Here is a 25,723-nt window from a genome sequence, read left to right on the forward strand (position 1 = left end):
AGAATTTGCATCTTTGTATCACACACAAAGCTGTCCCTAATGTCAGTGGAAATGTTGCTAGCTAGCACTATTATCATTATCAGTGGCTTCACAAACCATAGACTTTATGCAAAGATCTTTAGTCTTAGACTATTAGGGTGATGGAAAATGAAAGTTACATCTCCCCATTGTGTCTGACAGTTCCTCTGAAAACACCATCAACTATTCTGATGCCACACGCTCTTTTTTAGCATCTCGTGTCTATTTAAAACTACATTCATCAAAGAAAACAATACTTGATCATACATTGGCGTGATAAGAACTACCAAAAGTGAAAGAAATCATCTTTGCAGAAACAATATTGGATCCGTAACCTTGTTACATGGAGGGAGCGGGATGCATCACGCATTCTGCAACCAGCCACCGGGGGTCCAGACTTTGGAGTTCAATTCAAAATACCAGGCTGGCAAATAAAACAAAGTTGCTCTTAGGTTGAAAACAGCCAAAAGTCAAAACCATGGAGGCAGTGGAGATGAGGCCAACAGTTGGAGAAAGCCGGTAACGGGTAAAAAAAACAGTTGCTAAGGGAGAAGAACAACTGATGATCAGGCTCAGGAATGAACAGAAGTGGGACGCCATATATGCTCCTTGGCTGCAGGTGGGCAGGAGATGTTCGTTGGTTATGGTGGACACAGGACCTGAAACGACACAGTACATCCAGGGAAGAGGGGAAAAAACAGACAAGACAAATGTGAATCCTGTAAATAATTCATGGGAGGTATCTACACGCGGGCGAAATTCTTGTCAATTCCGTACATTTTTATTAATCTATGATTTATTTACAGCATCCCTGGTTGTTTACATCACCATCACTCACTGCCTCTAAAGATCAGCTGAGAGGCATAAAATGTGCGGCTTTGACAGAAATGCATATTAATGAAGTTTAATGATGCATTATTTTACATATTTAAATACATTCAATCCCTGGTGTCTTGCGCACGTATAGGTGCTCGTATCGGCTCGTCGTACGGAGGCTTTCGTTTTCTCCGCCGTCCAGCCGGCCTCTCGTTGATCGCAAATAAACGGCCAATTGCTTACAGTCCAGCCACTAATGAGGTGGAACACATTTTCTTTTTTTCTTCCACCGACTCGAGAGGTGAAACAGTGTGGAAACAGAAAGCCGTACAAATCTAAATGGCTGCTGGGAAGGAAAGGGGAGGAGGAGACTGGGGACGCCAGGGCACATTTTGCGACGGAGAGCAAGCCAGTTCTGCTCCGTGTCCACTCTGTGTGCACGCAGTCTGAGCAGATGGGAGCTACAGTAAGACACCCCGGGCAACTGAAGCAATTTCCAAAAGGCCAGTCAAGCCCGGCGAAGAGAGCGAGAACGAGTGGGAGAGGAGGACAAAGCGATTCTCATTTCAGCATTACCATGGCTACCAAGCAAAAAGCTCCGGACGCATTGTTGGACTTTATACTCAGTACGACATCTAAATCTGGCTCCGTTGGCTGATCCGTGTGAAGATGTGTTACTATCGCGTCACATTTTTTCTGAGTAGTTGTTCACTTTGCTGTGACAATGTCACGCGGTTCACCTCGTCAATGTGCTCTTTACGCGTGGTTCAGGACGCCACCCCGACTGCGAATCCAATCAACGGGAAGGCAATCTGAAAAGATATTTTAATGTCCCTCTCTCACAAGCTGCCATTCCATTTAATGTCTAACCACACTATGCAATTAGCAGGGCCGCCAGGTAGGCAGAGCATGGGGAGGACATTACAATGTTCCTAATCGAGCTCGCTCAACACTGAACTGGAGTCGTCTGCAGAAACACACAAGCGACACTTGGTTCATGCATACTATTAGTATACACAGTTTTTGAAATCTTTTTTCCTTGCTTTTCTTTTTCAGGCCAAAAAAACATCCAACCAACTTCTCCCCCAGAATCACCTCAAGGCCCCGGGGTAAGACACCTGCTCACCTTAGTGACTAAAGCCTCCTCTCGTGTGGGGGTCAAATCTGACCAATTTACAATCAATCATAAATATTGTGTTTTACATGTGATGCCTCAAGGGCCTTCTGGGCCTTTTAACATATGCAATGACTGATCATCACTCATTGCATTTTAAGTAGGTTATTGAACTTTGACCCCCATTGTTTTATCTGCTATAGGAAATGAACAGGAAACACTAGATGCATCCATTCATCAGTTGGAAATCAGCCCCATACACACAACCCCCCCCCACACATACACGCACACACACACACACTCAGGTGTAAACACAATCAGCGAGCGAGAAATTTTAAGAGGAGATTGAAGCGGAGATGTCTCAGAAATTAAACATCATTTTGATCCTGGATTTCGATCTGGATTTTTATGAGACTGAGCAGTCAACACATGTCGAGTAGGCTGCACCAGAGGAACAATCTTCTGCGGTTACAGTGGCTCATTTTCATCCTCCGAGGACAAATGAGGCGGCGTGAGAGTTGAAAACATAACAAGGATAAAATAAGGACCAACAAGATATACAACGGCCGATAGAATGACATCAAGTCCAGCTACCAACTCTTTCCACCAATGTTTAGTGCTTATTCTTTGTGTATTCATTACACCACTAGTCTCGGACATTGTTTATGGCTTAAAAAGGTGTTAACTAATACATTTTGTGCTGACTGAGGTTTTTTGTGTTAATGTCAGAGCAGTCCGGTCACATTTGACGGAGAACACTAAAGTAAGAGGGTGCGTGGGGGGGCACGACCGAGGGTAAACCTAAGTGCTGTAACAGCTTGCACAATGATAAAGAGGCTTCATCTCAAGTTCTTTTATTTCTCACTATAGAAGCAAGACTACATCACAAGCACTTAAGCGCCTTTTATGCTACTTTCTTTCTCCCTCAAAAATAAATCCTGCTATCAGCGGGTCAACAAAGGGTCCTGCTCTTTGAACACTCGGCACTAAGAGAAAATCCAACATCTGGCATTTTGGCATCTTATGAAGTCATCTATTGAAACAAAATCCGTATTTGGAAATCTGCAATACGGTTAAACAAGGTGGATGTGATCAGCGTTTATGTGCCAGAAAACAAAAAAATTAATCTAAAAGAGGCTAAAACCACTGTGGAGATCAGTGGATCTACATTTTGATCATTGTTATCTAAAAATAATGTATTCAGAGTTGATTCAAATCCTGTGTGGCTGTTGCCTGTTCCTGACAATATGAATGGATTCCAGTTAACTGTTGACGTGCAGAGATTCCTGGCTGGATGACGGGACCAGGAAGCCCCTCCAGCACTTCACTGTACATGGATGCATCTTCTGCGCTCTTTATAAAGACGTCATGACTCCGCCACAGTGGCCGGTTTGTCGACGAGGTTTAGCGGATGTGGATTCCCCTTTGTCAGATTGCACAGTAATTGTGTCGATGAAAATATCCTGCAAGCAGAATAAGTAGGCAGTTGATTTACGGAAGAAAGGCGTGTGGGTGGGTGGTTCAAAATTGTATTTGTGGTGAAAGACAACAAGATGTCTGTGTGTCAATCATGGAACAGAATCCCTGCAGAAGCCTCAGAAATAGGAGTAAAACTGTTGTTGCTAATCAATGTTTACCTGGTTTAGACCAGATTAAATGTCCCATTAGTGTCGGTGTATGTTTATCGTTTCTCACAGGCGACGCCGCTAGGCTCCACATTGACTATGTAATCATTTGAATTGCTCCCAGTGTCGAGTCCAGCAAATCAACAGATGTAACACGTACCAGCAGCGTGTGCTGCTGTGTGTGTATTTTGGGTGTCTGCTCGTCCTTACTGAGCTAAGCGACCGTTACCATCCATCCCTCAGCCTGAGTGGAGGTGTCAAGGGAGACTTGGAGTTGTGATGGATGCTGCTCTCTTTCAGAATGAGGCTAGGGACACACACACACACACACATACACTAGAATGTGTGTTGCTCTCTGGGCCAATACGAGCCGCAGTCATTTTATATTGAACCAACTAGCTGGTAGCGCTACACCCATAAACCCTGCAAATCACCCCATTTTGATTCAGCTGCGGGGGCGACGGAGGCCTGCAAGTGGCCTGCTGCCACTGGGTAACCAGACTCAACCGTGGTCACACTGCTCAGCTCTTTTTCATCTTTTTCATCTTGTAAAAATGGGAAGGGGGGGGGGGTGATCAACAGAGCCACTTGGTTTAAGGCCCAAAAATGGATGCGCTTCATTTGATGCGCCTGAATTGCTGCTCCCATGGTGCTCGGCTGGCATCAGGCTTGGAGGAAGACTACAGCCACTAGAGGTCAGCATAGTCTTTTTGTCTTCGTATTGGTAATCAATGATTTGATTAGATAATGACCCTGCTGAACATACTAGTAGGTGTTGCAGGTGAGTGGGCTAATAAATCTGCTAAACACTTAACAGGAGCTTTTTCGTCTCTTTTAGCCTAATTGTTTTGGTTCTGCTCCCATCCACCATGTTTCCAGATGTACACGCTCCTGTTTTCAGCAGCTTTGATAAACCCCATTCTACAAATAAGAGATGTACAAGTTAGTGACCAGCAGGTTTGTTAAGTCCAAAGAGCCAAGAGTCGGTGCAGTGATTACGTGACTTATATTGATTTGTTATCTAGAAACGCATCAAAAAGGTGTAATGTTGCTTCGCTGAATGTATAAATAGCCAAAGTCGAGCTAACATGCACTTACGATGTCACTAGATTTCAGATGTTCCACAAATTGCAACCGCCCCAAAAGTCACTGAAAGCCGCTTTAAGTTTCCAGTAAATGAATCTCATAACATCATAATCTATAAAATACAACAATGAGCAGTCTAGCAGCGGTCATCATTAGTGCTCAGCGTGCACAACATAGACATCTATCTGATGGGTAGAAAAGAACTGCAACAGAAAACCCCGTGTGAGGCCTCCGCTGCTGCTGGCAGTCACCCGACAACTCATCACCACTCCAATGTGTGCTGCAAAGTCCCCTAAAACAGTCTGTTTCTTTCGCTACCTCTCTACGTCCTACGCTTCCAAAGATACCGTTATAAAAATACACTCTTTTCAATCCTAAAATGATTTTGCTTGTTCAACAAAAACAGTTCCATCCTCCTCTGCGTGACTGTCAGGCGCTGATTAATCAACGGCATCTTGCTCTGTAAACAAGCCGTGCGCTCCGGCTCTTGTCTGTAGACATTGTTGGATCTGACAACTTTCTCTTGCTCGCATAAATTATTGATCCCCGACGCTCTCGGCGTGCCGCCGCGCAGAATGCTAAGGATCCTGAGGTATTTATAGCCGGCATTTTGGGAGAGTTGGCTGAGTCTGTTGGAGATGATCGCTCGCATCGGGCTGCGGTCATGTCTCAGGGTCGTGCTCGCGTCGCGTCGACCCAGGTGGTCTTGTAGCCTGCGGGCCGGAGGTGAGGCCGTGTTTGAGTTTGTTGCTGGCAGAGGGCTGTTTGGCAGCCAGCTCGGCTGAAATAGGATTAGGATAAGAATAGGATTGAAGGTTTTTGAAGGTTTTTGAAGATTTTTAAAGATTGTTTATTGCGGGTGAATCCTAATCTATTTACAACAAAGTTTAATACATTTAATTGCAAATATGTGAAAGCAAATGGTTAAGCAATATAAAGTAGTATTTGAGCAGTATGTCAAGATTGATTTGCATCAAAACGTATCATTTTTCAAAAGATGAAAAGGTGTTATTGCACCGTGTGATTTGACAAAGCAAATATAATCAATTGTAAGTAGTGTGGTTGTGTCTTGACAAGCTTTTGCAAGTGACAATTGGTTTCGTATGTGAAATGGAAACTGTCCACTGCACATTTAGGGAGGTACATTTGAATATGAGGTAGTGGTTATTTTGGGGGTGCGGTGGATCTTGCTCATGCAATTGTGAGCACAAAAAGAGACAGATGTGGAATAAAAGCAGGTTACTCCGTCCGTCTGATGTACTAGTTTTAAGATACTGTTTATTGCAATATGATCTCAAAATCTTCATTTAAGTTATCAGTTTTAATCAGGTTAGTTACTTGGATAAAACCCAATTCCAGGCAGGGTACTACTATTGATCAATTTTCTAAAACAGATATATAAATAGATAGATAAGCTGTTCATTCTATATCATTGGTTGCCATGTTTACATAATTATCACGTTTTTCTCCATTTTTATTTTTATTCTTTGTTCGATAGAGATTAATGTCACTCTTCTAACATTTCACTCTGCGAGACATCCTCACCTTTGCTTTTCTCTCGTCACACTCGCACTCAATCAACACTTCTTGCATGCAACCCGCATTGTTCACACGCCAACCTGATCCTCCCCCTTTTCTCATGCTTCTATAATACTTTCTTGTGTGCGCGACTCTTCCATCTTTTGTTCTTCATATTTAATTCCGGTAATCTCTGCTTCTTTTTAACTGGATCTCGTGATCTTCCCCCTTTTTGAAACCACCGTTCCTTCTCTTTGTTTATGATGACAGTGTCAGTCTCAGGAAACCAAAACCCAACCTTGTCAATTACGTTATGATCACGGTCTTTAACATGATGATCATGTTGAAAACAGTCATACAAACCTGAAACCCAACAAAACTACTCTGTTGGATTTAGTTGAAGTGGTATGAAGTATGGATGTTAACTAAAATAAGTAAACATTGCCTGTCACACGGGATACAAACAGCGGTGTCTGCAGTTGGATCATCCATCCACCCCCAATGTAATACGTCAAAAAGAAACGCGATCCTCAAATTACAATTGACAAGACAATGCACAGTAGAAGGACACACACACAGCCACATTAAAAGTTGACGCCCACACACACACACACACACACACACACACACACACACACACACACACACACACACAATACCTCAGACACATTCACACACACATACGCACATGAAGGTCCCATGAAGCCAGAATGTGAACAGATGATCTGCTTGGCTGTCAGGCCAAACAGGCTGAGTTCAGAACATTGGCAGCCACAGCATTGCCACTACTAATTGCCTCTGCGTATTCTCTAGCTGAGTCTGTCTGTGCGTGTGCGTGTGCGTGTGCGTGTGTGTGTGTGTGTGTGTGTGTGTGTGTGTGTGTGTGTGTGTGTGTGATACTCCCATGCAGAGTGTCTTTCACACCCTCTGTGTGCAGAACGTGATGACTCAATGTGATATCACATACATGCGTGTATCTGTGTGTGAATGTGATCTGGCTTCGCAGTACTTGTGAGGACTGAAACATCCCACCAGTCTTGACATTTGGGACATTTTGAGCACATTTTGTGCAACTTTTGCCCAATTAACAGCCAGAACAGCTCATTTTATGGCTACACCTACACCAAACAGTGTTTGTTAGTGAGCAGTTTGGAACGGGGCTATCCACTCAGACCATGATGTGGACTTGAGTCAAACCACTGCAAACTTTTATTTCAGAGACATTTCGTGTGCACCATTAAACATAAAAGGGTTCAAATGAGCGAATGTCTATGGTTGCCGTTGTTGAAGATTACTGTGTTAAGCTTCAATTCAGTTAGTCAAGGTGGATTCCGGTACAGCAGAACAATAAAAGCTACGTCCTGTCTTGCAATCCCATGGCCGATGGGCCAGATTTTTAGCATGACACAAAAATGAACCGCTTTAAGGCAGATACTGATAGTTGAGAAGTATTCAACACTTCGTCAGGCTTGATGCCGTCTCAGACTTTACTTTTTTTTGTCTCTTCATGTTTCAGACACAATTGACTCTGGATTTTATGTAAGTGTGGCATGCAGTGTGGGACTCACACTGGTCTGGTTTTGATCCTCATATCAGCCCCTCAAAGTCTTGGTACACTTCGGTATTTACTATGACAAAGATGTGATGATCAGCCATCACATCTTTTTATTTTTTATTTGAATTATTTCTCAAACTCTCCTAACTTTATTTATTTAAGGGGATTGTGGGGGAAATTTGCTGAAAACCATTCACATGTCTAGAATATTTCCATTAACTAAGCACATGCAGTCTTCTATTTATATATTCAAGTCAGCGTAAACATCATATATCTTCAAATGGACATTTGGAGCAAGCTGATACAGAAAATACATGGTGATGTCACAAATTGCATTCCACGTTGTTGTTCTCATTTTAAAGCTATTTAACAGGAAGATCAAGGGGGAAATTGGGCCTTGAATTCAGAAATAAATTGTTTATTTTCACAACTACCTCCACAATTTGCTCTGAACAGCTTTACTCCAGTTGCTATGGATACCGCTGTAACCAATGCATCCATATTAAGGTTACCTCAGCTTGAATCAGGTCATAAATCTGCAGTCACAGCTGCAGTGTAGTCCACGCTAAATATTTCCTCTCGCTCAGTACATCTAGGGCCGGTTTCGGAGACAAGGCTCAAGCCTAGTCCCAGACTAAAATGCTGTTTGAGCTGGCTTAACTGAAATTCACTTGCACAGACGTAGTTTAAAATACTCGTGGATTAAGCCTGTTCTGGATTAAACAAAGCCGATTGCAAAATTGAGCATTAGAGCTACTCCAGGACTAAATTGGACTGAATTGAAGCTTAAACTAATCTGCCAAGGAGGCAGGTTTAACTCCCGCTTAGTAGGCTAGGCTACTGTTTGTGAAACTGAGCTTGGATTGTTTGGGAGCATGGACTATTTGGAATATCTAAATGAGGACCAACATGCACGACAAAGGCCAGCCAGACGAATACTGCTGGATAGGAGTGATCCATTGAATCAGTTTGATGAAATAACTTTTCGAGACCGCTTTCGTATGCACAAGGAAAATGCATTGGAGATAATTACTTTGCTTGAGCCTAGACTTTCCTCTCTGTCTCAAAGAGGAAGGCCTGTGTCCAATCAACTGCAAGTTCTGATCACTTTGAGGTTCTTGGCATGTGGAATCTTTCATCGTGAAACTGGTGATTTGTGTGGTGTCAGTGAACCAACTGTATGTAGAATAGTTCACAAAGTCTGCAGTGCCATTTGTGAACTGAGGAGTCTTTACATCAAGTTCCCTGATGCTGCTGGGCAAGCCAACTATAAAGTGCAATTCTATGAATATGGGCACTTTCCAGGAGTGATTGGCTGTATAGACGGATGTCATGTTCCCATCAAGTGTCCATCAACTCCTGATGCAGAGGAATACAGGAATCGTAAGAACTGTTTTTCAATCAATGTTCAGGGTGTATGCACTCCTAATTTGGAGTTTTCAAACATTGTTGCCCGTTGGAAAGGTGCAACCCATGATTCAAGGATTTTTCTCAACTCTTCATTGTGTGCACAATTTGAGAGTGGACAACATAGTGGACTACTACTTGGTGATAGTGGATATGGTCAGAGTAACTATTTATTCACACCACATCTAAATCCCACAACAGCTGAGCAGCAAAGGTACAACAGAGCTCATATCCGTACTAGAGGGATGATCGAGCGTATGTTTGGAGTATGGAAAACTCGATTCCAGTGCTTACGAAATACGATTCGTTTCAAGCCAAGAAGATGCTGCAAAGTGATCATTGCTACAGCTGTGCTGCACAACTACCTGAAGCAGCATGGCTGTCCTGACCTGCCAATGGAAGATCAGGATGATGCAGATGTGCCCATGGTGGCAGAGGCAGCCAATGACCAGCGAGGACTTGCACACAGAGCTGCTTTCACAGTGCAGCACTTCAGCATTTAAATATGGAATGTATCCATTATGGTATGGTGGTGCTTGCATACTGTTTCTGTACAAAATTACAATAATGTAGCAAAATTAAACTAGTGAACCAAGTCGGGTAAAATGTAGTTTGTGATGATTAATACTCACTCACACGCCAAATGACAATACATTTATTTTTATTTTTCACAATTCCTCATATTCACCATGGCTACTAGTATGCAGAATTCTTTTTTGGAGCATAGCCCTCTCTCCCAATTTCATATCCAGTTCAACCTCTAGAATTCTCATTTTCATTTCATGTTCTTCTTTTAAATATTCAATTTTACGCTCATGAAATTCTCTGGCTAACTTTTCATGCATAGTTATCTTTTTTGGTCTCTGTTGGATGGTAGCAGCTTCATCTCCCAGGGGTGCCATAGCAGATGTGGAGGGTTCAGGCTCGTTGTGAACTGGCTCTTGATTGGTTTCCTCTGGAAAAAAAGACCACTGTTCCAAACTCAAATCAACTAATATGGTCCTGTAACCAATTTACTTCCTAAGGTATATTTACCATTTGTGCTCAGTTCTCCATGTTCACTGTCCAAATGGTCATTGTCTGGTATACCATCCAGAGGTTGCTGGTGCTCTATTATACCAGACAGCAAGTCACCCAATTCATCACATGTGTCCTTTATTGGTGGTCCACCACCTGTAATAAATCGCTCTCTTCTGCTTGCTGCATTCTCTTTTTTTAATCCCAGTTTAATGTTCTTCCATAGAACCTATGAAGGCAGATATCATTCATTAGTTTTCTTTTTTGATGTCACAAAAATAGTAATATGGGAAATCTGAAATACTGGTACTGATAAGGCATAATAAAAATAAGTTTGTCTCCTGATAATTTAGGTCATGGTGGAGAAATGATTGTATATTTCTTTCCCCCTCACATATAGGTATGGATTTTCCTTTGTGCAACATATCTTACTCTACCACCATGTTTAACATGCATATGCCCCTTTAAAATAGGTTACTATCCTTTTAAACAGGATATTCATTCAATGTGAATGCTACAAGCAGCAGGAGTATTGTATTTGGGTAGGCCATAAATAAGCAGGGTATAGGCAACAGGAAACAAAGACATATTTTTGTGCCTAATAATGAAGATTAACTCACCTGCAGTTGTTGTACTGTTCTTGTGGTGACATCTTCATTTGCATTGAATTCTTTGCCAATTGCAGTCCAAGCACTTCTTTTCTTATGTTCAATAGCAGCAGTATGGATTTTGCTTTCAATGACTGGATGGTTCGATACAATTAGTTTTAGTAGTGCTTTTTCATGCTCACTATAATTTTTGGAGCGAATTCTCTTTGCCTCTGACATTGTGTTGTCTCAAAATTCACTGCAACAATGGTGTTTCATACTCCATTTCAGGTTTTCATGAGCACAATTGGACCAACAGCCTGTGCTTCCACTTAGTCTAATGAGGCTTGAACCAGGTGTTCTCATTAAGCTTACTCCAGGACTCCATAGTCTCAGACTAACTAAGCCAAATTTATGCCATGTTCATGCAAGCCACTTAAATAGCCAGGATTAACTAGTCTGATTTAGGCCTACTTCAGTCTTGATTTAAGCCCTGTCTCCGAAACCGGCCCCTAGTGTTTTATTGTGATACTTGTTGCTGTGGCACACAGAGTCCACGCAGTGGGATTGCTTCTGTTTGATCTACATCAAAGCCAGAGGGAATCCAAGGAAATCAATGTAATGTCCCCACATGGATAGCATATCCAGGAAGTACACGCATGTCCAACAGATCCCTGCGTGCGTGAACATCTCCTTCATTACGGCTCAATAGGGTTCTATGCGGTGTCTTTATCGCCCCCCAGAGAGCCATTTATTTTGACTAAAACAGATTCACAAGGCTCACAAACTATTTAGCAGAGGAAATTAGGACCGTTGAGGAATATTAACCACAATAAGTCCATGATGCAGTTTTTAGCATTGTTGCTTTGTTTCTCAAGATAAACTCCCCAAAAAAGAGAATGAATGTCTTTGTCGATTACTGTACTTTTTTTGGTGACAATCTGACTAATGATTAAGGTGACGCTAACCGCATTCTAAGTAATGAAGTAAAGTAACCTCCTTAGATCAGCTAATTTGGAAAAATATGTTTCTGATTTTGTTGGTGAATAATGTGTAGAGTAAAGAATATCGGGAATTTTGGTAAAGTATTGCGCCCTTCTAGAATTCAGCCATAAGCCCATCACTATCATTTTCAATAAAAAGAAATGCTTTTATGAATATTTAGCAGGAACATCTAGGGAATATTTGGTTGGCCGGGTTCATCGGGTTAGATTAAACATTCCAACGATCAAAAGGCCAGTTTAAGTTTCTCTTAAAGGACGTCTTGGCTTACGCTGAGGGACAAAGTGAACAGCGCAGATTTCTTGATTGAAATGCAAAGCAGAACCGCTGCTCTTTTGCGAAAGAGAGCCAACAGATGAGGTCGGGACGTGTGACAGGGACTCCTCCAGGACGCCTCCCTGCGGACCTCCTATAGGGAGGAAACCACTTTGCTGCCTTTAGCAGGTAGCAGAAACCTGTCTAGATCAGAGGAATCCAAATGATTAATCAAAATAAATAAAGTTGTAAAATTGCTTGTGACTAATTTCAAACGTGCAGGTATTCATGTCTACATTCAGGTTAATACATGGGGAGGTGTCTGAATTCAATAATAGAAAGAACTCTTTATAAATTAACATCAAATAATTCTGGATTGAAATAGCATTTACAGCATTTTGACAAAGACATGGGGGGGGGGGGGGGGTACATGGACTTGGCGACACACATGGTGAATTCAGTACATTTCCACTGGATTGCATTACTCCCGCTTCCCCCGTTTTCCTGTTAAACAGATTTCCTTCACATTCAAATTTATTACTTTTCAATCCTATTGGCATTAAGCTACTATGAATGAAACTCACACTTCCTGTGAAAAGCCTTCCAGCAGCTCAAAGAAAGTAATGCCTCCCTTTCTTGGCAGATTTTTAAAGCTAGGGTTGTTTTCAGAAATCATTTTCAGTCACATCTTTTCTAAATTATTTTAACATCCCCACAGCAATCCATGAAACAATGTTGTGACAAAAAAAAACTATAGATTTGGGGAAAGAGTAAGCAACACTCTGCTGATGGGGTTTGATTTTTAAACATTTTTTATCGTGCTTATTCTTGCAAGTATCTCACCCTTACTCTCCTTAGCTTTAATGTGAAGTGTCTGCTGCCAAAAGAACAAAATAACAGCAAAGCAGAACTGTGAATGATGGGCTTGGAATATGATGGAAATAATGCTGTGAAACGGCCTTGTTATAAACTATAAAAATTAACTGAAAGGGTGAACAATTTATTATACTTTTAAAGAAAGCTGTGCCCATAATTTAAGAAAAGTGGGAAAAGGAAGAGAGACATACACATCTAGAATGTATCAACAGGTAATCATCGAGTAAGTGATGAGGTCCCGTTTACAACAAACACCAACCAAAGCCAATTCAAATGGAGAAAACCAAAAGTGGTTTCTATTCTTGAAGGCCGATGCACTGTGGGTCAAACCGGACGTTTTCTCTCTCTTAACTTCCTCTTGCTCTTTACACATCTACTTCTTGTCAATAATTTGTTGTTGAGGATCACTCTCTCAGAAAAGCAACAGCCACTCTCACGTTAGAAGCTACATTTTCTCTCGTTTCCACTCAAAAGTCTTTGGAAGAAATGAGGGAGCAGATAAATAGGATTGTTCCGTTCTGGGGCAGGACATTCTTGAAGTATATTGGGTGGAGGAACGGGTAGCGGGGTAAGTGCCAAAGCAGTGTAATGGTCCGTTTTTTGTCATCTGACACAGCACACACGTGTCTCTCTGGCGTGAAGTACATTACTGATCCCTGTTTTTCATAATCACAATAATACCAGTGAATCATTTGCATTGTTTCTCTGCAGCTCTCGCTGTCTCAGCTGGCAGCTACTTCCCGCTACCCGACCATCAGCCACTCAAGCTCGGCGTTGCCGTGGCAACAGTCGTTTCCTTCTCTGCTCCATCCTTCCCCGTTGGCATCGGCCCACCAGCTGTCACATGTCGTAAGATTCCCGCCCCCGTACGCTCACATGGACACACACACGCACACGCACACACACACACACACACACACACACACACGTGTTCAAACCGAGGAAAATACACAAGCGAAAGGAAGTCAGGGGTGAGTTTACTCACCAGGTGCACATTCAAACCCAGCAACACTTTAACCACACAACATCAGATATGCATCTCCAAGGATATGCAGGCAGTCACTAGAGTTCAAACACCCACTCACCCTCATGGCACGTAAGGATACACACAGTGTAAGCGGATATTCTGTCTAACTTCTTTGGTTTTGCTCTGCCTCAGCTTTCGAGGTGAAGGGACAAGTTCTTCACCAGACGGCATTTCCTTAGATTTCCGTTGCAGAAATTCAGTTATGGTATTTTATCCAGGAGTTAAACAGATACTGGGAACATTCCACGTCTATACTGTAAATGTCTCATTTCTTCCCTTGCCTTTCTGTAAAGGTAAAAGGTTGTTATTGCGGTTATTGGGAGGCTTTCTTTCAAAGCTGTCTTGGCCATTCCACCTTCTTTTACGCCGCAGCACAGCTAAGAAGGACTGTTCATATTCTAACTAAACAGCAGTAGCTTTAATGGGTTTTCTCCCGTATTTCATGCCAGAAATCCATATAGCTTAAGCAATGAATCATATTGCAGGAATAATCCAGGAGCTGTGGATCAGGCTTACAATACAATCAGACATACAAATGGCAAAAAAAAAAAGACACAATTCAATTTGGTTTTAAAAGGCTGGCTCGGTCGTGCTGTGGAAATACTGTCAGAACAACTAGCCTATTTTGTATAGATCTACATAAATAAACTGGAAGTCAAAAGAACTCTCTATATTTCAGGATTTGAGGTGGAATTCCCAGCAGCACACATTATTGACAATGTGACACACGTACATGTGAAATAATCATACCTGGCGGGAACACACTGTCACATTAGTTTTTCTCATGAAGGGATCGTTGTGGCACTTAGACCACATGTTGACTTCGATCTATCAGATTCAGAGATTTCTAAATGTCAAACTCCAACTCACCATTAACTGATGCCCTTCTTTCTGGTACTTTTTGAATGAATTTTGTGTAATTATTTAACGGGATAAAATAATTCGTTTTTAAAATCCACATTTGAACTCCTTCACTGGGGTTTATGTTTAGAATTCATCAGTTATTTATAGGGCTGCTGCTGCTGTCAAAGTTGTGTCATAAGGGGCATCGATGGTTCCAGTCATCTGCTGTTTTTTCTTAATCCCTCATGTTTGGTGAAAAGGGGAGAATACTGGTTGGTTTCTCCAAGACAGCTATTTACTTGTTTTTGCCTGAAACAGGTTGTTCACTTGTAGATATAGAATATTTTGCGATCTCTAATCTAACTTGAAGTTAAATAATGAAATTCAGTAGTCATGATTTGCCATAAGGGATATGTAGATATGGCAGACTAAGAGCTCTGGAGATAAAGAATTAATTCAGTTTTGGATCAAATGAAGGATCCCATCGACCATCAGTCTGACAACCGATATGTCTCTGCAGTAAGGGGCTGTCGTCCTGGGGGTCCGGTGTATCGAAGCCAAGACTCCCTTTTCCTGCGCTGCTTATTGTTTACACTTTGACTGGATAGTTTATAAGCTTCTTATAACCCCCCCCCCAAAAAATCAAAATCACTAACTTCTGAAATCCCATTTCAGTCCATCCATTCCGTGTCTTTAGCTCTCCACACAGACTGACCTGCATTTAAAAGGTGATTGGCAACACCACTGAAACGGAAACCAGTAGACTGTACCGTCGCACATGAATGCAGAACCCGATTACAGAGGGAAGAATAGACTACAAACAAAACAGCCAAGTCCGCTATAGGACAGGGTTAATACACTCGGCTGATGATAACAGAGAGAAATGACTTACTTTATAGTTGACTGAGTCAATATAATATTTGCTTGATGTAGCGTGGTAGTAAATTCTAAAGCATAATTTAAAAGCAGCCTCAGCAGAGACTTGTTACTGCTCATACCAGAGTAACTAAGGCTTTAGTATATAAACTCCGTCAGTGTATTGAATTCAGGATGACGTTGTTTATTACTTGTGCGTTAAAATTTTCATCGTTATACAAATTGACGCGGTGTTTCTTCATTAAGTAGTTACATAAACTCACTTTGTAAGCATGTTCTCTTCAACTTAGATGAAAGTTGCTTAATTTAAGGTTCCTTATTTCAACTCTCAAGCTGATTCTGCAAAATGCTTTGTTTTCAAACGTAAGACCACCGTAAACGCCCGAGCACTGAGTGACTATAATGCATCAAGCCCCCTGGCTGCCATTACTCATCAGCTGTAATACTCTGGAAGTAGTTTTTGTGTGTCATTCTCTTTGCATATATTGTCAGCTTGCTCATATGCAGTTTGAGGCCCCATTTGTCCTTGTCCACAACCTCGACAGAAAGAGCAGTTACTCATATGTCATCACGCAGAGTAGGTTTTATAGCAGCAGGTTAAGGTACGGTATTAAACATGCGAAGGTTCCTGCAGCATGCCTTTCATCCTCTGAGGTTATTATGCCGCGAGCTGCTGCATCAGAGGGGGAACATGATGATGATTATGTGTTTGTGGCTTTGACTTTGGTGGAGGTTATTACCAGCACGCTTGATGCAATGCCCAATAATGCACAGCCGTGCATGTCCTCTCACGTGTCAAAGAACAGAATAAACACTTGACTGGAAAATGACACAATTAGCACTTTCTTAGCTAATCATCAGTGCTAATGCACCTCCAGCTGCATGTGTGCCACTGACAAGAAGAAGGGATTAATGCATGCCCCAAAACATTTAGATACCATTATTGAATTGATCCACAGGCGTTAACACATATTTGTATTTTCCCTGAAAAGCTGATATCGTGAAGGAGGAAAAATGACAAGCTAAACAAAAGAACTTCATTAAATGAATTGCAGATTAAATGCAAGACTGCCTCCAAGTTAAAATGTTGACAATTTGCTTTCAGCCCTTAACTCGTCACAATTGTTATTTATTTACTTTTTTAATTTACGCTCATACGTTGTCCTTTTTCTCAGAGCAGTAAGGAACACAATTTCTTTCTTTGCACACCAAATTGAAAGTCAACATTTTATTTTATTTAAAATTCAATGAAAAACAGGAATGTCCTTGAAAGAAATTTTCCTTTCAAACCACAGTAAAATATGAATTATTTCTACTTTGATCCCACTTTGTTTTGGCATTCCAAGCTGGATTCTTGTTGTTCTCCCCATAGTCGTCCTCGCTCCCAAACGTCAAGGAGTTTGGCATTATGTCCGGAGTGACTGACTGATCTGCCCCAACCTTGTGGGGACGACCAAACAAACATGGTGCACCACAGACTGCTGTTTGCGTGCTGTGCAGCGCGTTTACTCATGTTAGTGTTGTTGTCGAGTGACTCACGCGGGTTAGACGGGGTACATAAACTGTCATAGTTTGAAGCTCTTATTGATGCATTGGTTTGACAACGTGTTGATGAAACCTGCCGTTGAGCTGGGTGACATTTTCCTTCGATTACCTGACACGTGGGCAACGGAGTTTATTTTGACTTTACTTGACACACCGTCCTGCTGCCATAAATACTCCTAAATAATAATACTCCTTGACAAATATACTATTTTTGTGGTTTAAAGACTGACTTGTACAAACGCCAGGGCCCAACAGTTTTGGGCAAAGTATTTTTGATAAATTAAACTAGGTATTTCTCACTAACTTGTTAAAATTTGCATCTTCACTAAGAACTAGTATCGAAGGAAATGGAAAAAATTCATGAGCGTTTTTGCTTTCCTTTGTTGTAAAGCAGTTCTACTACTTGAGAGTTGCATCTTGACCAAATGTCAAAACCAACATGCTGTAATCAATGAGTTGATAATTGGAAAAGAAGCTTGTGGGGAATTATTGATGAGACAGTCACACCTTCTGCCTCCGGCGTCTCACGGTTTCCACACATGTCACTTCAAAGAATTGCGTAAAACAGCTTCCGATAACTCACACGTCATCCTGTTAATTGTTATTTACAGAACATGTCAATTAAAATTTTGTACCAAGTAAATTATAATACAGAAACTGTGCCTCCTGCAGCTTTTGACACTGACTCTGTGATAATTGCTATGATGATGCTGCAGTAGTATTTGGCCTACTAAGAGGAAATCATTTTGTACATTGAAGGACAAGGCTATATTATGCATGCGTGCGATACAGGAACTGTGTAAACGTCCAAACAGATACAAGAGCTCTGTGTATTGAAAGAATGCTGACTTGCAGGCTGAAATCCTGTTCCCTTCTGCCAATAAGTGTCGTTTTATGTTGTTGCACTTTTCCTCCGTGAAAATGATCTAATCTGCAGTCACCTTCTCCATAGCTTTGCTGGCCTTTTTTTTTTTCGTTATCTTTGGCTGTTTTTATAATCACCCGCCGTATATGTATTGGCCCACTTTGCCACAGGCCTGCTCTGGTGTCGGCAACATTGCCCACCTGGAGATGGACCTCCACAGGGAAGGCGATGGGCCACTTTCAGCTCAGGACGAAGGAGACCAACTTCAGGAGCTGCCCTTCACTCCCGTCCATGCCCCTGTCATCACACTGGGGGTGAGCATGCCCAGGTAAGCCTCCTCTGGGGTCTTCTTCAGGCATTGGAAATCATCTAAAGTCAAATAGGTTTTTGCTTGAGGCTGTCGTGAAAGTATCTGGTACCTTAAAAACGTTAAGTGATACTTCCACAGTAGGAGGTGGAAAGTAAAAGAAACAGAAAGACATATAAAGGAGCCAAATGTACAGATGAATAAGCGGTTGCTTTTGTTTGGTCATATTAACCTTTTACTACACGGTCAGCCTTTATAACACATGCTGGACTTTTTCATTCTCTTTGCTTCCCAATCAAGTTGAGCTGAACTAGATTCAGTGTGACGACAGTTCTGCTCTCTGAAACCCAAAACCATCCCTGAAGTGAGCGAAATACTTCTTCATGTACGTTGGTGGTCATCAGCTGTTTGATATGAATATCAATAAAGAGCCCTGTTAAACAGAACATGCTTATGATGTTTCACCTTGATACAAATCCACTGGATCGCAATTTAATTGGTGTTGAACACGTTAGCGGGACAAGGACGCTCCAGTTTATTCCTGACATCTGAAGCTTGATGAGGCCTCTTGGCTCCTTCAGATGAATCCATATGGGGCTCACTGCAGTTAGTGCTGTAGCTAAGATCTAAACGGCAGCACGAGAGGGGAACATGAGTATTACTCGTTGTTCGCGGCTGCTGTAAACATGCAACGATTGTATCTGGCCCGGTATCTCTGTGTGAACGCCAGTACAGTCCGTCACCACCACAATGGTTCACTGACCGGCTATCTGCAGCGGGATATCGATCGGCTCACTAATTGGCAGCGTGTGTTCACCGGGAAGTACAGCGCTGTTGACGGCAAGCCTGAGAATGCGGCTCACAGCCAATTAAAAAGAATCCTTTTGTCAGCCTCAACATGCCACTTTGGGTAATGTTCCCGGCAATCTGTTTGTTTGTGTGAAAATTCATTGTTAAATCGAGCTGTAAGGAAGAAGTTTTGACTTTGGTGTTACAGAACACTGTTCTCATTGCAGCTAATTTGGAGAGGACGTCTTAAGGCAGCCAGGTCTGTTGAGGTGGGACACCGAATAAGAAAGTGCACCCTGAAAATAATGGGCATAGTAACTCCGAAACAAGGCCTGGCGTTTGCACACAGTGTCTGTAAATAAGCAGCTGGCAACGAAACCGCTCCCCAATCCCAGAGTTTGGATCCAGACGCGATGCTGCTCAGTTCATTGGGCTGAAGCATCGCTGCCGCTTCACTAGGAGCCAAAAACATATTTTTGACTGTGTTCGGGGTGGAATGACCCACTTCTTTGAGAAGAACCACAAAGTCTAAGGAAGTTTAATTGAAGCTGCCGCGCATATCTGATTGAACTCCCTTTGAAAAAGATGGCTTCAATATTAATCAACTTGGGTTCATTTAAGATATAACTTTGAAAGCATGAAATTGACAAACCCGCGGAGGAAAAACCCCAATCGACCGTCATCTTCACTGTTGCCGTCTTAATTAGTTTGATCAAGGCGTCATAATGTCACAAAATGCAAAGCCGGGAGCTTGGCTGCTTACCAACTTGACTCAGGCAGCATTACAGCCGTCACATTCCCAAACATGCTCATTCATTCTCCTGCACTTGCACTTCAGCCAGCCATCTGGGCACTGTGTTTATCACACCCAGAGCGCTGGGTGTCAGCCCCGAAAGTATATAAAGTTATGAATGTTACCACAGTTGCAGAAAAACAGGTGGCCACTATGATTAGAGATAACTGCCAATTATGTTTGAAAACCCTGAGGGAGCGCTTTTGGCGCCAGCCTTACTCGAGGTGCCGCTGCTTGACGGATATAACTGACACCCTCAGTTTCACCGCACCTTTTGTCGAGTCCGGCGGGATATTCAATTTATCTCCCAAAAGTTAAGCATCTGGAGTAAGAATGGAACAGATCCGAGCTCATCTGGCTCTGAAATGATAAAACGACTCACATCCAAATAATTTCTCTCTGCCTCATTTGCAACTACAGATCAACCGAGTGAGACCGGTGCATCTCGGGCTCAACACATTATCTCCTGCTGGAGTCCTTTTTAGCCCGGCGAATGATCGACGTGCGCTCATGGTTGTGAAGCCCTCCCCTAACTTCTCCCGTCTCAGTTCCAGCTCAGTCGGCTCCAGAAGTTCACTGGCCCACCTCTACTCGGCGGGCTTCCCCGACATCGTGGACTCTGCTGGGCAGGCGGCAGAAGTCCTGGACCCGACAGAGCCGGTGCCCTTTGACCCTCAGCGCGAAGAGTCGGACCCTCTTCAGGGAAACCTGCTGGTCTTTCAGTTTTTGGCGTTTAACAGGTGAGGCGCATGAGGCTGCAGTGTTACTACTGGATGAAAGCAGGCCGTTGTGGTTGTCATGGAGATCTGCATCAATTTGGTCCAAGTATAATTATTAGGTTTTCAGAAATTTCTGAATTGTTGTTATTTCAGTCATTGGTTTGCATCTAAACGTGCTCTTCTACTGAATAGAAGAGTAGTTACTTTATCCCCGACTACACCGTGCCTGCTTTCTTTTTTCATTATACTTCAGCCAGACCGGGCGCCTCTACACACATTTCATATCCATACGCTGTAGCAAGCAGACGTGCGCTCTGAGGAAAAAGAACATAAACACATTTCCCGTCAACACGGGCGGAATTGCGCTTCTGTCAGCGCCCCATCACAGAAACCCTGGAGCCAGTGTCCCCTCTGTCAGGGGCTGACAGAGGAGGGGGGCTGCTGAAGGATGGGTACAAAACACACCGCTCTTTGTGTCCCTCTATCTTGTCATCAGCCCCCGTCAGCAGTTCGATAAACCCAACTCTCATCCGTCTTGTTCGTCAAGCTGCCATGACTTCCTGTGTGCCGACATGTGGTGCAGAAGGCTCTCCCCAGTACCACGCGCCACTAGATTTACTTTGTTTTCAGGACAAATAGAAGTAGAATGTTTTTGCTCCTCCTGTGTGCTAAAAGATGGCGTTAAACAGGTGGTGGCTGGTGTAAGCAGCCCCCCGCTCGCCCATCCAAGTTTACTATTAACATCGTGCACATAAGTGAACGGATAAATGAAGAGGTTTGGGCATGCAGTGACACTAGTCAGACGACTTCCAGGTTCCATTTTAACAGACTGTACCACAGTTGTTGTAATACCCTTTTTTTCAGGCTTTCTTCAGCACGTCATCCCGTTGAATGTATACATGCTGGCAATCAAAGTACCTTCTATCTGCAGGCTATTTGCTAGGAAGTTTTGTAGTGAGAGCCTATTTATATTGTAAGATTACAACAGCAAATATTCACCCCTTGGGTACGTTGAAACACTTTCATATTATCAGCTGGAGACAAAGCGGTTATTTTAATATCCAAAAGTATGGCTTTTTACTTTAACTTGTTTACTGCAACGATATCAAAGCTCATTTGATTTTTCCCAAGGCCACCTGAGGGCAACCTGGAACCACGAGGTGTGCATCTCTGTGGGTTTGCCTCATAATCAAGACAAACGGGTTTGGCATGCAGGGATATTCAGGAGGCGGCACAAGAGGTTCCTAGCAAGTGGGGAGCCTCCGCGTAGGCCGTGTCATTTCCAGCTCTCACCCGGGTGCCATGATTATCAATATTGTCCGTTTACAGAATTGAAATTATTGCCGGCTCCTTTGTGAAGATGAAGCGCGGCGGCTTCTTTAAGTAAAGTTTCACAGCGAGTGACTTTAAATTCATACAACGCTCTGACGGCCCTTCATTGAACGTGTGTTGGGGCTCACAGGACTCCCAGTTTGTTTACAAATGTGTTTTCTTTCCTCCCCCATTATTGAATAGCCCATGAATTATTACTGATCTGTTCATCAGACGCAAACAGAGGGAGCCTCATCCTGAAACGAGCACTTGCAGACTCACCGGGACTTTTTGTGGGTCATCAGCAGTTTAAAGTGTGTGTTTAGATCTTTGTGTGTGTGAAATCACACTCAGAGGGGGGTGTTTGTGTGAAAAGGAGTACACAACACCAGGAGGTTCGCTCAGTCAGATATTTTTTTTATTCTCTTCATAGGAGTCCTTGCAAACACAAACTGCATCCAATAGTTCCCTTTGTGTAAACAGTATACAACCACTTTTATATATAACAGACGAGACTAAAACGTATAGTTTTCGTGCGGCCTTGTTTTAAAGAAGAAGCCGAGCCATCCACCAGTAATAAATCAAAAGTAGAGAGAGTTTGTACCCACTCAATCAGCAGTCTAATTTAGAGCCAATTCTAAAGGTGTGATTTACCACCTCAAGTTCTATTATTGCTTTTTTACTTTTAAGTAGCTGTAAAGGTGAGTTATGGGCTTTGGGAGGACGTGCGAGACATGCATATCATTATTTTTTTCTACATTGAAATTGTCTGATCAAAAGCCAAAGTGATTCACCATTCCAGGTTTTTAATGACGTTTTCAACCATCAATTTTCTAATATGCATTCCACTCTTCTCCCCCCATTCACGTTGTAATACGAACTATCAGAGAGAGGAAAATTGATGTATTCAGGATATCACATAGATCATCTGTGTATATATATATATATATATATATATATATATATTTCTTATATCACATTTTTTTCGGAATAATCATCAAGCACCGTCTGTCTTTTGCCAGAATACCAACGGCAGGTGTTGCTGCCAATTGGCCTGAAAACATCCACTTCACCTTCCAGTTCTATCGCTTTCCACCAGTCACATCCCAGCAGCTCAAACTACTGACCAGTGACAAGGTCCAACAACAAGCTGCTGGGTTACTTCCCTGTGTCCTGGCCTCCATCAACAAAGACGGCACTTTCAACTCTGGTAAAGATCCACTGCTGCAAAATCACTGCTGACTGGAATGGAATTTGCCCCTGTGAATCTCATCCACTAAATGTTTATGCAGAATGAAACCATTCTGTCCCAACAGTGTGGGTACATTAACAGTATTTTCTAAAAAATGATTATGGTAGACATAACTTTTGAACTTGTATTTATTTTCTTACCCTGCTGCCAGTCGTTGACTTTCATTTGTATTAGTACGATATGGAACTCGTAGCGGTGGACAAGTGGTTTTCAATGCATACTGACATGTTTGAGAATGTTCAGATTCTGGGTGTAAATCAGGCTGTGGTTTATTTTCCCGCGTTCTAGATTAACAGTGTACAACAATCTGTGCCAACAAACCGCTGTGATGTTCTCTGATGCTGAGGCACTTCTCTTTCCATCAGCCGGACGGCCGCTGATTGCTGTCAAGTCTATTCATGTATCGACTAATGAAATGGAAGAGATATTACAGCTTTTGACGGCGCGTGATATCGAGCACACAAACAATGCCGCTCCTCCCTCCTACGCCATATTCTCCATTCCCCAGACGCAGACACTCCGGTCCAACTCAGTCAATATGTCTCCGTCTGTGCATCGTTCGCAGTCTATATCATCCAGTTCACACTTCCACGAATCCCTCCTGTATATTCCAAAGAGCTCTTCCACCTATTTACTCACAACTGCTGAACTACACGCATTTAAAGGATGGTGGGGTCAACGCGCTTAACAAGCCACACCAGTAAATCGGTGCACAAACAGGACTCACTGCCAGGGTCGGCAGACATAATGTGGCGTGCATTGTGGTGAACACTTTTCCAGTAGGTCTCGACCACATCAATTAGTTCAGCTGCAAAGTTGTAAAATGTGTGTTTCAGCTCTCCACATTGCACTACCTGGGTCGGTGGATGCGGCAAAATAGTTGTTTGATGATATATTTATGCACCGAATGCCATATATCGCTCCCTCGTTATCACTGTCACTGAGATTACTTAACCAAAAAAATCAACTCACTGTGATTTGCGGTCTATTTAAAGTGCTTTAAAAGCGTCACTAATCAATATCTTTATATTAGCAATAGAACTAATGATAATTGTTCCAGAACAGCTTGTCATTAGTTACTGGAGGAAATTGGTTATCAAGATGCTAATGAGCAGCGTATTGGCAAAACCAGAGCACGATGATTGGACAGACTTGACATCTGCTAAGTAGTTAAATAATAATCATAGTAAAACTTCACAAGGAGATAATGTGTCTATATTGTTTTCGCTGTCTCCAAGTGGACAAGAAAATGTGCAGTGCTTTAGCTTTTTGCGTTTTGGGGAAAATCCTTTAAAAGACTTTACGTACAGTTCTGTAGAACTTTATAGTAATAAGACCTTCCCAGCAGTCCCGGTTTTCCTATCATATAAAAATGTGTCAAAATGAGACTTCTGTCCAACCCTGTGGCATTCATTCATTTTAACAGGTGCAGGTTTCACTTCACTGTTTTGACAATTTGGGACGGGACACCTTCTGACCATCTCTCTGCATTTTACAGACACTGATTAAGGGGAGGAAATGTTTTTATAGTCTTTTGTAATCGTACAAACGGATGTTATGTAAAACATTGAACATTTATTGACTGCAGTTAAAGAGATCTATACCGATACGACGTTGTACAAGATCAACGATCCACTGACTGCTCCCTCCTCCTTCAGTGTGAGTGAGGTTGAGAGACGGCGCTTCAGAGAGAATATGGAATACGTCTCGGCTTCAAAGGGGCTGCGGCCGTTCGGAGTTCTGATTCTGTGTGCTGCAGGGTGGGAGTTCCTGTTCAATTCCTTAACCCTGCTCTGGACCTTTTATGTCACGCTCCGTTCACCACTGAGGTCTGAGAGATTGCATCAAGTTAGTGTTACAGCTCGTATGTAAAAGGTGCTGCCGTGTTTCAGTCTGAATCTAAATGTGGCTGGAAATAAGGAACTTGTCAGGAAATAATCTCTCTTAACAGAAAGTGCTAAAAACTTTTGTTTTTGTAATTAGCCGGCAATTTAGTTAAGCTGTATTTTCTTCATTTTCAATGTTATGGTCCCAATCACGCGCGATTGCCAGCTGCTGCTTAACCGAATAATATTGTATTTCCTTAGTATCCGCGCTCCAGATAAAGCAGTATGACTCTCATTGTGTTACCAGGAGGACAATCGACTCCTCCACTCCATAACATTCTCTCCCAGTGTGCCACTAAAGAGACTGAAGTGAGACCCAGTTTGGTATCCTGCTGTTTACCTCATTCAAGTCAGCACACGCAGCGATGCAAGTGCTCTTTCAGGCAATAGGTGCCCAAGTTTAACGATTATGTGCAAACAATCGCAATGCTTAGACTGTAGGTAGTAACAATTAAAATAATTCAAGGTAAAATGACAATGCCATTGTCTCCTTTAGAAATAATTTGTTTTGTCAGAAAGTCATTTTTACAAAAATGATGACTTAATTTGCAATATGCTCGCTACAACCTGAAATTACAAAAATGGGACCTCAGTATCATGTACGCCGTTCTCCTTTTAAATGCATATAGTTAAC

General features: G+C 42.4%; 1 protein-coding gene and 1 long non-coding RNA gene across 8 annotated transcripts in view; one reads left to right on the forward strand and one right to left on the reverse strand.

Moving 5' to 3' along the window:
* nphp4 (nephronophthisis 4) overlaps nucleotides 1–25,723 on the forward strand; it is a 118,931-nt gene that overhangs the window by 59,942 nt on the left and 33,266 nt on the right. For 5 of the 7 annotated variants that reach the window (XM_078093777.1, XM_078093762.1, XM_040193297.2 and 2 more), the window contains 5 exons: nucleotides 1,891–1,943; nucleotides 13,588–13,725; nucleotides 18,203–18,360; nucleotides 20,470–20,661; nucleotides 22,974–23,161. In XM_078093777.1, the coding sequence (XP_077949903.1) occupies nucleotides 1,891–1,943; nucleotides 13,588–13,725; nucleotides 18,203–18,360; nucleotides 20,470–20,661; nucleotides 22,974–23,161 (729 nt within the window). The remainder of the gene's footprint in view (nucleotides 1–1,890; nucleotides 1,944–13,587; nucleotides 13,726–18,202; nucleotides 18,361–20,469; nucleotides 20,662–22,973; nucleotides 23,162–25,723) is intronic. The other 2 variants (XM_078093780.1, XM_078093790.1) reach the window with 1 other exon arrangement.
* Nucleotides 9,781–10,564, reverse strand: LOC144389415 (uncharacterized). Its single transcript, XR_013453443.1, has 2 exons — nucleotides 10,175–10,564; nucleotides 9,781–10,094 (listed from the first exon to the last, which is right to left on the reverse strand). It is a non-coding gene; the product is annotated as an uncharacterized LOC144389415 (long non-coding RNA).

This window comes from Gasterosteus aculeatus, chromosome 2 (assembly GCF_964276395.1).
Source record: "Gasterosteus aculeatus chromosome 2, fGasAcu3.hap1.1, whole genome shotgun sequence".
Taxonomy (NCBI): domain Eukaryota; kingdom Metazoa; phylum Chordata; class Actinopteri; order Perciformes; family Gasterosteidae; genus Gasterosteus; species Gasterosteus aculeatus.